The sequence below is a fragment of the Gallinula chloropus genome (genome assembly GCF_964237585.1).
Source record: "Gallinula chloropus genome assembly, chromosome: Z".
In the NCBI taxonomy this organism is placed as follows: Eukaryota; Metazoa; Chordata; class Aves; order Gruiformes; family Rallidae; genus Gallinula; species Gallinula chloropus.
The window spans coordinates 52,259,439-52,273,342 of record NC_140089.1 but is presented as its reverse complement, the minus strand read 5'-3'; the positions used below and the strand labels follow the sequence as shown (position 1 = coordinate 52,273,342).

At 41.6% G+C, this 13,904-nt stretch overlaps 1 protein-coding gene across 1 annotated transcript in view; it reads right to left on the bottom strand.

Moving 5' to 3' along the window:
* The window catches only part of HOOK3 (hook microtubule tethering protein 3), an 82,238-nt gene that overhangs the window by 18,584 nt on the left and 49,750 nt on the right, over nt 1-13,904 (bottom strand). The window contains exons 11-14 of the mRNA XM_084278068.1: nt 13,470-13,671; nt 9,904-10,014; nt 6,935-7,022; nt 6,400-6,469 (exon numbers count right to left, since the gene is read on the bottom strand). Coding sequence (XP_084134194.1) covers nt 6,400-6,469; nt 6,935-7,022; nt 9,904-10,014; nt 13,470-13,671 — 471 coding nt within the window. The remainder of the gene's footprint in view (nt 1-6,399; nt 6,470-6,934; nt 7,023-9,903; nt 10,015-13,469; nt 13,672-13,904) is intronic.

The window sequence follows — 13,904 nt, the reverse complement described above, 5'->3', positions numbered from 1 at the left end:
AGAGATGCAACATATAGATGGGCTCGAGATCGAGGGGTGGACTTAACCATGGATGCTATTGCACAAGTTATCCATGAGTGTGAGACGTGTGCCGCAATCAAGCAAGCGAAGCGGTTGAAGCCACTTTGGTATGGAGGACGGTGGATGAAATATAAATATGGGGAGGCCTGGCAGATTGATTACATCACCCTCCCACGAACCTGCCATGGTAAGCGTTACGTGCTTACGATGGTGGAGGCAACCACCGGCTGGCTAGAAACATATCCCGTACCCCATGCCACTGCCCGGAATGCAATCCTGGGCCTGGAAAGGCAAGTCCTATGGCGACACGGCACCCCAGAAAGAATCGAGTCAGACAACGGGACTCATTTCCGAAATGCTCTCATAGACACCTGGGCCAAAGAGCATGGCATTGAGTGGGTGTACCACATTCCTTATCATGCACCAGCCTCTGGGAAAATTGAATGATATAATGGGCTCTTAAAGACTACCCAGAAAGCGATGGGTGGTGGAACATTCAAACACTGGGATACACATTTAGCCAAAGCCACGTGGTTAGTTAACTCTAGGGGATCCACCAATCGAGCTGGTCCTGCCCAGTCAAAATTTCCATGTACTGTGGAAGGAGACAGAGTCCCAGTGGTGCATATGAAGAATATATTAGGGAAGACAGTTTGGGTCATCCCTGCTTCAGGCAAAGGTAAACCCATGTCTGGGATTGGTTTTCCTCAAGGACCTGGTTGTACTTGGTGGGTAATGCAGAAGGATGGAGAAGTTCGATGTGTACCTCAAAGGGATTTGATTTTAGGTGAGAATAGCTAATATAATTAATAAGGTAGAAATTGTATTATAATAATTGCTAAATAACCTATTACTGTACATTCATTATTGCTATTATTGCTGTATGTTGTTGTATGTTGTACCAATGGAGTAACAGCCAGAGTCATACAAGTCAATGAAGGAAGAGTGCCACGATGACAGGACCAAGACCTGGTGTTAGAAGAACTTTTTCCTCCTTCCCTTTGAAAATGAACATCTTTGATTCACTGAATATGAACATGGACCATGTCAGCTGTATCGGTCGAGAGCCCGAGATGCAGCATGCAACGATCCAATGGCGCATACTGACACCATGAGAGGCTGTTACGACGAATGAAGCCTGAAAATCATCATGGACTAAATGTTCATTCACTCAACAAACTCAGAGGAATGGTCCATAGACTAAGGGAAAAATACTTGTAGCACATGTGTGCGTATACATGTGTACATACATATATGTGTGTCTGAAACAAGAAATGGGTAAGTGGCGCCCAAAAGAAATGGTGGGACCTGGTCATGACGTAAATGGTATGGAATAAGGGGTGAATACCCTGGTTTTGGTCAGGATGATGGAGTTAATTTCATTTGTAACAACGGATGGAATGCTGTGTTTGGGAGTTAAAATGAAAGCAGTGCTGATAACACCCTGATGTTTTTAATTGCTGTCAGACAGTCAAGGACTTTCTTAGCTCTTCATGAGAAAGGAGGGGGGAAGCCAGGACAGGTGACCCAACTGACCAAAGAGAGTATTCCACGCCATTTACGTCCTGCACATGATATGGGGGGGCTGACGGGAGGAAGGCCTGGGGCGGCTCCGGGACGCGCGGTTCTTGGGGGACCGTCGGGTTCTGGGACAGCTCTGGGTGTCACAGGCTGAGTTGTGGGTTCAGTGAGAAACTGTATTGTGTATCAACAGCTTCATATATTTTTGCTCTAAAGTCCTGTTAGCATTGTTATATTATATCTTTCTGTTATCTTAGTAAACTATCCTTATCCCAACCCACAGGCCTCTTATTTCTTGGTTTTGGGGTTATTTGCCCCTTCCTTTTCCCCTCCCTTACCTCTCACCCCCTTTTCCCTGCTCTTTTCCTCTCCCTTGTCGCCAGGATCCCGAACGAGGATATAGAGGGACTGAAACAGGAGAGCGTGAGTTTTGGGAACGGCAAGAGATGGTCATCCCGGCTGACCCAGCCTGGTGTCCCCCGAGACGTGTTCCCTGACACCGGAGTCCTCTGAGACAGGTAAGGCAGTGCAAGGAATTTAAAGGGATCTCGCCGTAAAAAAGTCTCAGGACCCACTGCCCCCCCAGCCGAAGTCTACGGAGACAAAAGTGTTGCCTCCATGGACAAGGAACCTATGGACAAGGATAAGAAACCTAAGGACAGGGACAAGAATCCTACGGAGATGAACAAGAATCGGCCTTGCCTACCATCGCATCAGGGATCCTTTTGGTCTCAGTACCCACTGCTGACACCCACATCACCCAGCGAACTCAGCAACACGTCGGTGTCTCTTGACGACCCAGAGACTCCAGAGACTGCTCGTCAGAGCCTGGGCATGTAAGGTTGCTTCAGTACTGGGAAAAAGTTGATGTAGGAACGAGTGGGTGGTGGAAAGAGTTAATAGCGGACCCCTGGCATGCGAGCGGAACAGGACCCCAGTGCTCGGCTGGGCCCCAGTGCTCGCAGGCGGGGTCGCGCTGTGGCTTGCGATGGGGTCGGGGCAGAAGCGGCGGCGCAGCTCCGGGCGTTGGAGAACCACCACAGAAGACGGAGAACCGCGCCCCCCCCCCCACCCCCATCCACCCATCCATGCAGTGTGGATGTGACAATTCGCATCTTGCAATGTTATTTGTCTGATAGGTTGGTTTGCAGCACTCATTTGTATGTGATGTCATTACATGGTTGAAATATTGATTGCGGGGAAAAAGCTTAGACGTTGGAAGTTTGATTGATGAGTGAACTGCATTTGAAAAGCAAGGGGGTCCAGAGAAAATTCAAAGGAAGCCAGTGTGGAAATATTTGGATGTTCAAAAGTTGCATGAATCGTTTCATCAATCTGATAAGGTGCTTTATCTACAATACCACTTCTTTGTTTACTGAGGCTAAAGGGCTTGCCCAGTCACCTGGACTGTCAGCAATTCCCCAGCGGCCTTGCCCCTGGTGTGAAACCTTGTGGCACAGGCACACGAGAGGTTTTGGACTGCACAAACGCGGGAATCTAGTAAATGTGTCCAATGCCATGTACCCCGTGGAATCAAAATGGACAACAGCCCAGGATATATAGCACAAACAATACAAACCTCTTTCCAATTGTGGGACATGACCTGCGTTACAGGGACACCACATTGGCCTGCAGGTCAGGCCATGGTGGAACGTATGAATCAAACTCTCAAGTGTTTTTGCTTCACAAACAAAAAGGGGGAGAGAAGGACATCTCTCCAGCTGATCAATTAAACAAAGCTCTGTATGTTTTGAATTGTTTACATCTGCCACAGAACAGCTTGGTACCTCCAATGGCAAAATATGCAGTAGGTTTAAAAGGAGGTTTGAAAAAAAGAAAAAACAAAAATAAAAGAAAAAAAAAGTTAATGTCAAGTGTTAGTAAAAAATTAAATTACAGGTACTAACTTGGGGAAAGGAGATCTGGCTGTGTCATTACAGATGCCATGGATCCAGAAAAAAGCAAGCCTGTGTGAACCAGGAGGAGATCCTAATCCCAGTAACTTATGTCAAGTGTTCCAACTGCAGCCACAATGGACTATGAGTTTTGCTGCGGGACATATTGAACTAATTAACAGACTTTGAAATATGTATGTATTTGTGGTAAATGAAAATTAGGGAAATAGTGATTTCTGCACAGCCTAAGAACACAGACTGCAATGGGTGGTGCCTGCACGAAAACGTGAGGCTGATGTTATCTGACTCCTGAAACTGTCAAGACACTTAGCTGCAGATGTGGATTCTGTAAGACTTTACAGAATCAAGCAGCAACTGATTTTTGTTGCTGGCTCACAGACATGGTTGTGAAAATTTTGAAAGGCATGTGCTGCATGAATGTGTCCACTCTCAGTCAATCCATGCGAGCATTCAGAGATTAATAGATCAAACACAAAAGATACAAGAAAATGGATTCTTTGGATTGGACAATTGGCTTCATGAGTGGGGAATTTCAGGATGGATATTGTCAATGGTCAAGTTTGGATTACATAGTCCCTGAAAATATCCTTGAATTTCCTATGAAACCGCAAAGTTATTCATACCGAGAAGTATTTGGTGATCACATCTTCAAAACACTGCGGCCTTGAAGGCAGAGGTACGGACTGCCTTGAACCAAGTAGGAGTTGTAGGAAGGTATTTGGAAGTACGTGAACATGTCATTATTATCCATAATAAATGGTCAACACAGAAGGTGTGCAGATAACTTTTAGACATAAAAGATAAATTAACAATGCAAACAGTGTGTGTAGCCAATTAGTAGTTTTTAGATTGCTACATTTTACACTATGGTTTTTCATTTATGGGATGTTTTTTAGATTTAGTTAAATAAGGACTTAGGGGTTTTTTATAGTTATTTTTGCCTTAGTGTTATTTTTGTCAAGTCTTGCAAAAGAAAATATCACGCTCAGTGAAGGAGGTGCTTTTTGCTTAACAGGAAGGGGGAGATGTGGCATGCAGCTTGAGAAACAAAGCCTCAAGCACTGCCAGGTTAACAGATAACAGGATGGAGCCTTTAGGCCATGAACCTCGGGGAAACTAAACAAGGTGGCAGCATCGTTGCCGGCCCCCTGCTGGGACAGGCTCCAGGAAAAAGTGTCCTCTATTGTTAAGGTATATCTGCTGTCTGACCAGGTTTTAGAAGTTCTATAAGCATGATAAGATAAAGATGCTACTGTGACAGCAAAACGTTGACCAATCTGATGTAGCCCACAAACACTGTATGTTTGACAGAAAGCAGCTGTCTGCAGAGCATATAAAAAGGAATGGTTCTTTACAATAAATCGACTCTTGCTTGCATCAAGCTGTGTCCCGTCTCTCTCCATCGCGGCAACTGCACCCCATAGCAGTTGGTGAAGAGATGAAGGCCCGTGGGAAAGGACTCACATTGGAGAAGTTTGTGGAGGACTGTCTCAAGTGGTGGGACCCCACACTGGCACAGAGGAAGGGCATGAGGAATGCCCTCCCTCCCCCTCACCCTCCACTCCGAAGAAAAAGCAAGTCCTGAGGAACTGAACAAAAACCTCCATTCCCTGTCCCTCATCCCTCTCCCCATGCCTCCCTGTGTGGGAGGGAAAGAAACCATTAATAAAGTTAAGTCTGTGAAGAAGGTAGGGATGGGGGAGGCGTTTTAAGATCTGGTTGTATTTCTCATTATCCTAGTCTGGCATCACTGTGTGTGTGTGCAGGACCCATCACTGGACCTTGCTGATCTCACGCCATCAGCCCTGGCCCATCAACCCAGCCTGTCCTCACATTACTCTGTAGGGCCTTTTTTCCCCTCAAGCAGATCAATACTCCCACACAACCTGGTTTCATGTGCAAACTAAGGGCATGCTTGATTCTCTTGTCCAAATCACTGATAAACAGAACTGGCCCCACTATTGAGACCTGAGGAACACCACTTGGCCATCAAATGAATTTAACTCCATTCACCACAACTCTCTGGGCTCAGCCACGTACTCCGTTTTTTACCCAGTGAAGCATATGCCCCATCCAAGCCATTAGAAGCCAGTTTCTCCATCAGAATGCTGTGGGAAGTCATATCAAAGGCTTTACTAAAGTCCATGTAAACAAAATCCACAGCTTTTCTCTCATCCACTAAATGGGTCACCTTATCATAGAAAGAGATGTGATTAGTCAAGCAGAAGCTGCCTTTCATGAACGCATGCTGACTGGGCCTGATCACCTAGTTGTCTTGTACATGCCAAGTGATGACACTTAAGATGATCTGATCCATGACTTTCCTCAGCACCAAGATCACAATGACTGGGCCTGTAGCTCCTTGTCTGGCCCTTCTTGAAAATGGACATCACATTGGCTATCTTTTGGTCAACCTCCCTGGTTATCCAGGGCTGGTGATAAATGATGGAAAGACACTTAGTGAGTACTTCCACCAGCTGCCTTGGGTGGAACCCATCTGACTCCATAGACTTTTGTGTGTCTAAGTGGTGTAGCAGGTCGCTAGCCACTTCCCTTTGGATTATGGGTGCTTCATGTTGCTCCCCGTCCGTTTTCCAGCTGTGTACCTGGAAAACAACTGATCTTACTATTAAAGACGGAGGCAAAGGCGGCACTGGATACCTCAGCCATTCCCTTATCTTTTGTCAGTAAGCTTTGCTCCTCATAGCCAATAATGGATCTATTAAATATGTTATCCAGAGGTGCTCCCATCATTGCTGACTGGCTAAGCCTTGGGAACCAGTGGATCTGTGTTGGAGCTGGTTGGTATTGGCTCTGTTGGACTTAAGGGAAGTTTCTAGTACCTCCTCACAGAGGCCACCCCCTGAAGCCCCACCAGCCACTACCCAAACCTTGCCATGCAAACACAGAAGAGTTCAGTACAAAGTGCACATTAACTTACTTTATTTCAGGAGTAATGATTTCCGCTGCTAAACTGTCAGAAGGCTCTTGTCTTCCCAGAGGCATCAATCCTGGGTTAGAAAAAGTAACAAATTTTGCAAGCAGACCAGTAACATACTTTAAGAGACTAGAATTAAACACTGTTCTAGAAGTTTACTGTTCTAGAGTAAACTTCACAATGAAAAATGACACAAAGTCAGACTACAGCAACATACAGAGACACAATTTCATCTGGAGAACAATCATTATTTCTGCCTTCATTCTGATGAACTATCAGTGTATTTTCTGTTCAGCAGCTTATCTAAGAACTACAAAGCTGTGCAACAGAGAAATAAATTGCCACATATGAAATACTACGAATACAGAAGGAAATGTAGAATCTCTCAAAAAAATATATGTAAATACATATTTTCAGATTTCATTTCTCAGATAAGCTTAATTTTACTCTCTGCTGAACAAAAGCACATCTAGTACTCCCCAGAGAAGTCCTGGAAATTTTAGAAAAGATGCATTTAATGTCTTTATTTGTCCTTTACCTGTAGTGGTGAGCTGACCCTCCTGAGCTTGCACACATCTAAGCTCTTCAATAGTTTCTTTCAAAGAATCCCTTTCCGTTCTTAATCTCTGAATAATTGAAAGAGAATGACTATCAGTCTTGACTCTACAATCCCATCTTTAACCATACACAAGTTGCCAAAGGCACAGCCTTCAACATTTTAAAGAGGATTTAATGCAAGTCTAGAGACAATTTTCAAATTAAGGAATCTCAGTCTATTTCTGAATCTCAGAATAAACATAAACATTCTATATTTCAAAGGACCAGTGTTTTTATGAGAAAGTTTGTTGTGCTGTGTAACGTATGGGTGCAAAAATATCATGGTATAAGCTTATAGTATCAGTGATACAAAGTTCTGGTACCAGGTAGCTAACACCATCCACTTTGGCCGCTCAGCCATCCTCCTTTTACCCTCACTGGGGCTGATTCCAAGGGAAAAGAAAGTGAAAGAGACCACAGACTTTTCCCTAACCAAGAAACCAAGGTTTAGCCAGGAGTGAAATAAAAAGCAGGTGAGTACACAGTGACTATGACAAACAAGCTGTATTAACTTCATTTTGTTTCTCTTTCGACAGAGAAAGTGCAAGCACCATTTCCATATCTCCTTCCTCCTGTTTGTCAGCTGGCCTTGCCATTAACAGCATCTTAGCAATAGAAGAAAACGTGTTGCTTGAAGCTCAGTCCAAAAAGAACTGAAGAACAGGACTGGACCACCTTGGGATCCAGATAGATAGGCTCTTCAGTAGCATCAGGCATATATTTTCCCAGTTTGGCAGAAGTGCCCTTTTGGCAAAAAATGAGAATTTACAGATAGTGTTAAGTGTTTTTCCAGCAGGTTGCCAAGACTCAAAAATGAAAGGTGAAAATTGCAACTATGTGAAGATCCAAGTTGTAGTTTGCCCCCAAATTGGGCATGTTCAGTATTACTAAAAGGTCCATGACAGACCTTAGCTCTGTGCAAGTACAGAGTTGTGTCAGCTGACAGCTCCTGGCATTTCATCCTATTACCAGCTTGATTCACATATATTTTATGCTTCAGCCCAAATGGATCCAGGACTTGGAATCACTTTGGCAAAGAACATTTTGGTACAGTGTGACAGAGGCTTCTGCTGTATTTCTGCATCCTGCAAGGTAAACTCCATCCAGACAAACTGTACATCCAGTTTGCACTGAAAGTTACTTCACAAAACCCGCAGGTGAAAAGATTGGTTTTACCATAAATGCTACATAGGAAGAGCCACACAGAGCTCAAACTCAGCTGCTGAAAGCAAGGATTCTGCAATCTGCTACCGTCAGTCTGAAAACACCAAGCTGATTAATCAAACACTAGAATGTTTTAATAAATAAAAAGCTCTAGGGCTTCACTTGTATGCTGCAACATCAATTCTTCAAGTTATCTTAGTACTTATCATACAACACACCACTGTGGTAAAATTCCAAGATACACAGCTGAAGAAATCACCTTGGCTACCACACTGTGCCAGAACAGAGAATAGCACAAAACCGACTTCAGTAAATGGTTTCCAAAATATAACTGACAGGATACTGCTGAGTAGCCTGTGACCTGCGGTGAGCAACTTTACATATGTGACAACAGGAAACAGAAACAGTCGGTAACACAAGTAGAGAATCACTAATTCAAATGTTGAGAGACTTCAGCTGTAATCTGCTTCTAACAGATGCACATCCAGTCAAGTGAGTGTATTGAAAAATAACATCTGCCCCACCCCCACCCTCCCAATGCTATTTGCCAGGGTGTAAAACAGAAAAATATATGACAATGGCCTGCAATTCAGGTCCTTTGTGCAAGATGAAATGGTCCACCAAGCAATGGGTAAGCCACAAACACAACCTTACTATTGTCAAACATAATAAAACTGGAAAAACAAACTTTAAATAAAAAGCAGAAAAGAAAGCCAAAGCACAGTACACACACAGTTACTATGGGCATTCCAGTCTGAACTGAAGGGCAGATGGAAGTGATATCAAGGACACGTGTTCATGATAGTTTGAGAAGTTACTAAAATATGGAAATCAAAGGCCTACAAGCAGAAAATAGCTGAAAAAATTTCAGTTTAAATGTTATTCAAGTGCAGAGGCTGGAAATTTTAGCAAGATTTGGATAGGAAGCATGACTACTGAGGGAAAAGCCTACAGGAATTCTGATGGATAGATGGATTTATACTTAAAACAAGCCAAAGGAACTGCAAACTCAAAATGCTTGGTTTGAGGTAGTCTGTGGCACCTGCATATACATTCCTAAGAAGCAAGCCCAAACAAACTAGTGAGAAACAATAGTGTGCAGGAGAAGTCTTAGAAGTCTTGGCAAGAGAGGACAGAGCAATTAATTGCAGAATCACTAGCAGCAAGTGACAGAGAGGAAAGGAATTGATGGGTATCCGTTCTGCATTTTCCATGTTGGTAGTACAAGATAGATCAACAAGTAGCTCTCATAAGAGGCAAGATCATCACAAAGGACATGTCCCTCTATACAACTCCTAAGCCTCTTGCTGCAGTAGTCATGTCTCCACAAAGGGAAATATGCTGATGGTACCTCAAAGAATGCTTTAGAGAAAATGTAACTGGAGTTTAGTTCTAAGATGATACTGCAGAAACCCTACATTGATTAGTTTTTCAGAATACATTACAAATACCCTGGGTGTTTATGAACCATCTCATGGTAAATGGTCAAGATCCCAAATATGAAGAATTTTTGCCTTAAAAATGGGTTGTGTATGTTTTTGTACAGACACTTTACTCCATGCTGGAGTTCTTAGTTTTAAAAAGGATCTTGTACACAAACAGAAAATTTTAAGGAAAAAAAAAAAGAGACTTCCTAATTTAAAAAGTTTGCTGTCAAAGTCTAGCTATAGTTACCACATCTCTGCATGATAAAGGACACAAAATTGCTATCACTACTACCAAAAAAAATAACACCTTGGCACTTACATCTTTTTCTTTTTGGAGGCTGTCTACTTTTTCTCTCAGTCGTTTGCATTCATAATCTAATTTATCAGCTTTCTTGGATTCTTCAGATAACCTGTTTTGTAGTTCAACTGCCTGTGAGAACAAGAATCAAGAATTTGTCCGCAAATATTAATAGTTAAACAAAATACAAAAGACAGCAGCCAATTACCATAGACCACGAGTCACGCTACAAACAAGTGAAATAGTTACCTACAGGACACACTAAAAACTGCTTTCATCAGTTGTTCTGTGTTTCAGCAAAATCATCAGTATTCAAAGATTAGGTCTTAGCACAAGCAAGAACTGTGAAGTGTTTTCAGTACATCTAAAACCAAGAATTTAAGCCAAAGCACTGTTTACAGGAAAAAAAAAGCTATATAGTTCTATGACCAAAGATCTCAGGAAAAGTAGAAAAATCCTCCTGCTTTTGGAGAAGCCTAGGAAAAAGAAACAGCTCTGAAGAAAGCAAATAATCTCCATCTTTTCTTAACTATTTCACAAGCCTCACTCAGAATTCAACCACCAGTTTATGTCTCTTAACCTAAGATTTTCCTAATTGTTTTTAACACACTAATATATTCAGCCACAGACTTATAAACAGTTTTCCTTATTTCATAAGGAAACATTACTTACAAAGTTGCATGTGTACTTTCAACTACAGATCAGTGAAGAGTGTTAAAGTTAAATGAGCAAAAATCTGAAAGTTCAGCAGAAATGATCAGTGAACGGGAGACAAACCAGTGAAGACTTGCCTTTTCAACTCTCAGCCTTTACTGGTAAAGGCTCATTCCCAGAACATCAGTAAAGCTCATAATGCAGAGAGCATGGAAGCAAATAAGCTTAATAAAGACTGACCTGTGAACACAAAAGCTGAATGAAGACTCATCTAAAAGATGTACAGCTTCTTCTGAAGCAATTCCTAAGAAGGCTTTTTCATGGATTTTAGATTTCAGAGAAAGTGTTTAATGTGAATTGTGAAGCAAAGTACTAGCCATACCTACATTAAGACTGCCTAGTAGTTCTAATTACCTTTCACTTTCAGTGTGTATAGCTGTAGCAACATAACTATCAGGTCTAAAAATCTGCATGGTCATTGAGAAGGACCATGCCACTGTTGTTCATAAATTGAATGCTGCCAAAAAAGCCAAGGCCTATCTATTCTGAGATTATCAGATTCTAAACATTTTAACAAAATGTTAGATATGAAAACACTTTGTTTCTCAAATGTGACATCCAGTACTGGGGCTATCAGAATAACTGCAGGCATAAAAAAAAATATACAAAGCTACACCTGTGATTGTGCCCTCATTTGCAACATAGGTATATTTTCACTTCAATGGAAACAAATGCATTAATGTTTATAACTACTCATGCTATGATGATGGTATGGACAGCAGGAAATAAGTTTTCTTAAATCAGGAATTAAGAGTGCATAGAAAGAGATACAGTTACATGGTAATGCAGAATACTAAAAAAAGTAATGAACTGCCATCACATTTACTAAGCATTATCTGATGTGTGGAATGAGTAAAGCAGGAAACTTGCAGCAAAGAAAAGCAATATATATTGTTAAAAATATATCAGAACGCACATGCACAAAGGGACTGAATTAATATTACAAAAAATAGTCCTGGAAACTTCACATTTCAATTCTTTATGCTGCAATAAAAAGTTTCTTAGTAAAATGCTTACGCTTGCTGTTAGAAAAGTGAACAAAAGCTCTTAAAATAAGCAAATGCTATCACATCTCCCAGCATAATACTCCACCACTACAGGAACTGCTGGGTGAGGTGAAAATAGCATTTCCTTGAAGATCACTATGGGCTTGAACCAAACATATTCATTTGCACAGTAGAGCTTCTAAGCCAAAGAAGTAACTCCTCTGACGGCATCATCATGGGTGGAGTTGGATTCTTCACACACCAGACACACTACAGGTGGCACACTAGTGCTCAGCAGTGACATCACAAAATGATACTTATACCTGTCTTAATTCTTATAGTACAATTTAAGATTCCCAGAAATTAATTTTGTGACAGCTCATGATTCACAGGCAGGTCTCAAAAGGAGCCCAGCCTTACAGACACTGAAGGCAAATGCACTGTGTGTGCATTTTGAGGCACTGTGGTTAGGTGAAGAAAACTCACATTTGTCACATGAGATACCTGAGGTTTATTCCAGTCTTGGCCAGCAAAACAGTTTTGTACAAATCAACAGCTCCTCAGACATGAAATCCTACCCATAAAACACAGTGAATGATGAAGAAGAGGAGTAACAACTTTTTGGCACAAATGATGGGGCTGCACCTTCCCTAACCCTTGTTTGTGAAATAATAACAATCATATGCAAATGTTGAGGTGACACAACTATATCACATGCTCAAAGACGTTCAAAGGAGTGAAATACTTGTTGCCAGTAAACACAACACTATTCATGTATGAAAGGCCATTGCTTCTTACATTTACTTTTCCCCTTGGTTGCTATTTCAGCATTTTTCTTGTACATTTTTTTTTCTTCTGGTGGAATCATTTGGACTGTATTTGTAATCAGCCACTAAGAGGCTGAAGTTAGTTGTCTTAACTAAGAGGGCCAGATGCAGGGAAAAGGTTAACAAGTCCTAGGGACACATGTTGCTCCTGGACAAGCAATGTTACTCGGCTGTTCTGCTGTGAGCTGACACATAGAGAAACCTGTGCCATGACCACTTGTGTTTACAAGCAGGCAGAAATACAGAGCAGGCACTACCACTTTCAAGAACCAAGCTCTGTCTGGCTCTATAACCAGGATCCTAGAATGATGTCATGTCAATGCAGTGTAGAAACAGAGAGATTAAGAAAGATCCCACCTTTACCAGAACAGGATCACGTGGCACTTTGAAAAGCAAGAAGATGAATAGATGCCTTTCACTGCATAGAGTGTGCTGGTGACATATTCAGTACCCTGCTGCATGCACATACATGATGGGGATGATATGCATCTTTCTGTCTTTGCAACTGGACAAGTTCAGATATATCAGACAAACTGGGAAATACACAACAGGGATGATATACATCCTTTTCTCTTTGTAACTGGACAAATCAGGATGTACCAGAAAAATACGAACCTTAAAAACAGTTTATTTAACTACAGGAATAACTTAAGGCGTGGTGTGTTCTTCATTGCTGGAAATTTGTAAGTGAAAAGTAGAGATAGTTTTTCAGAAAAAGAGAGGCTCTACTTGATGCCCCACTACTGAATATGAAATAAGAGTAATTTGAGAAGAAACTTAACATCTGTTAATTTTTTAAAAGCAAAAAATACTGCTTATTGGCACACTAATGCAAATTTGAAATTATAATGCACACTAATGCAAACTTGAAGGAATTGCAGGAAAGCAGGACAAAGTAACACCTTCAAAACATGGAAGTCTTCTAAACACAAGGAGCTGTTTGTTCACAATTTTTTTTTTTACTTTAAGGTGTTAGTCATGTGTTGAGTGGTTCACAGAACTAAGCTACTGAATGTGGACTAACTCATAGAACTGTTGCATTGATGATGTGTGTTCTTACCTGTCTCTTATATGTTTCCAGCTGACTGCGTGCCGCATTGGCCTTCCTTAGTTCTTCTTCCAGGCTCACAGTGTTTTGCATGTACATTGTATTCTTCTCCTCTAAGAGTTTCACTTGCCGTCGCAAATCACCCAAGTCTTCCAATTTCTTTTTGTATGACTCTACCTGGCTTTCTAACTTGGCTACTTTATCTGAAGAATGCCTGGAGGGACAAATTTCTATCAAATTCATACTCTGAAAACTAACAAAATGCTATATCCTGAAGTTTCCTTAGTACTTGACTTGATGCAAAAGACATTCTAGGACATAATGGGGAGAACAAGAAAGCAATCATTCTCTTATTACTAACGTTTTCACTTTTAAATTGTCTGCTTCCCTCCCATAACTTTTTGTAACCTCAAGGAGCTCCTCGTGGAGGTAGGTTTAGACACTATC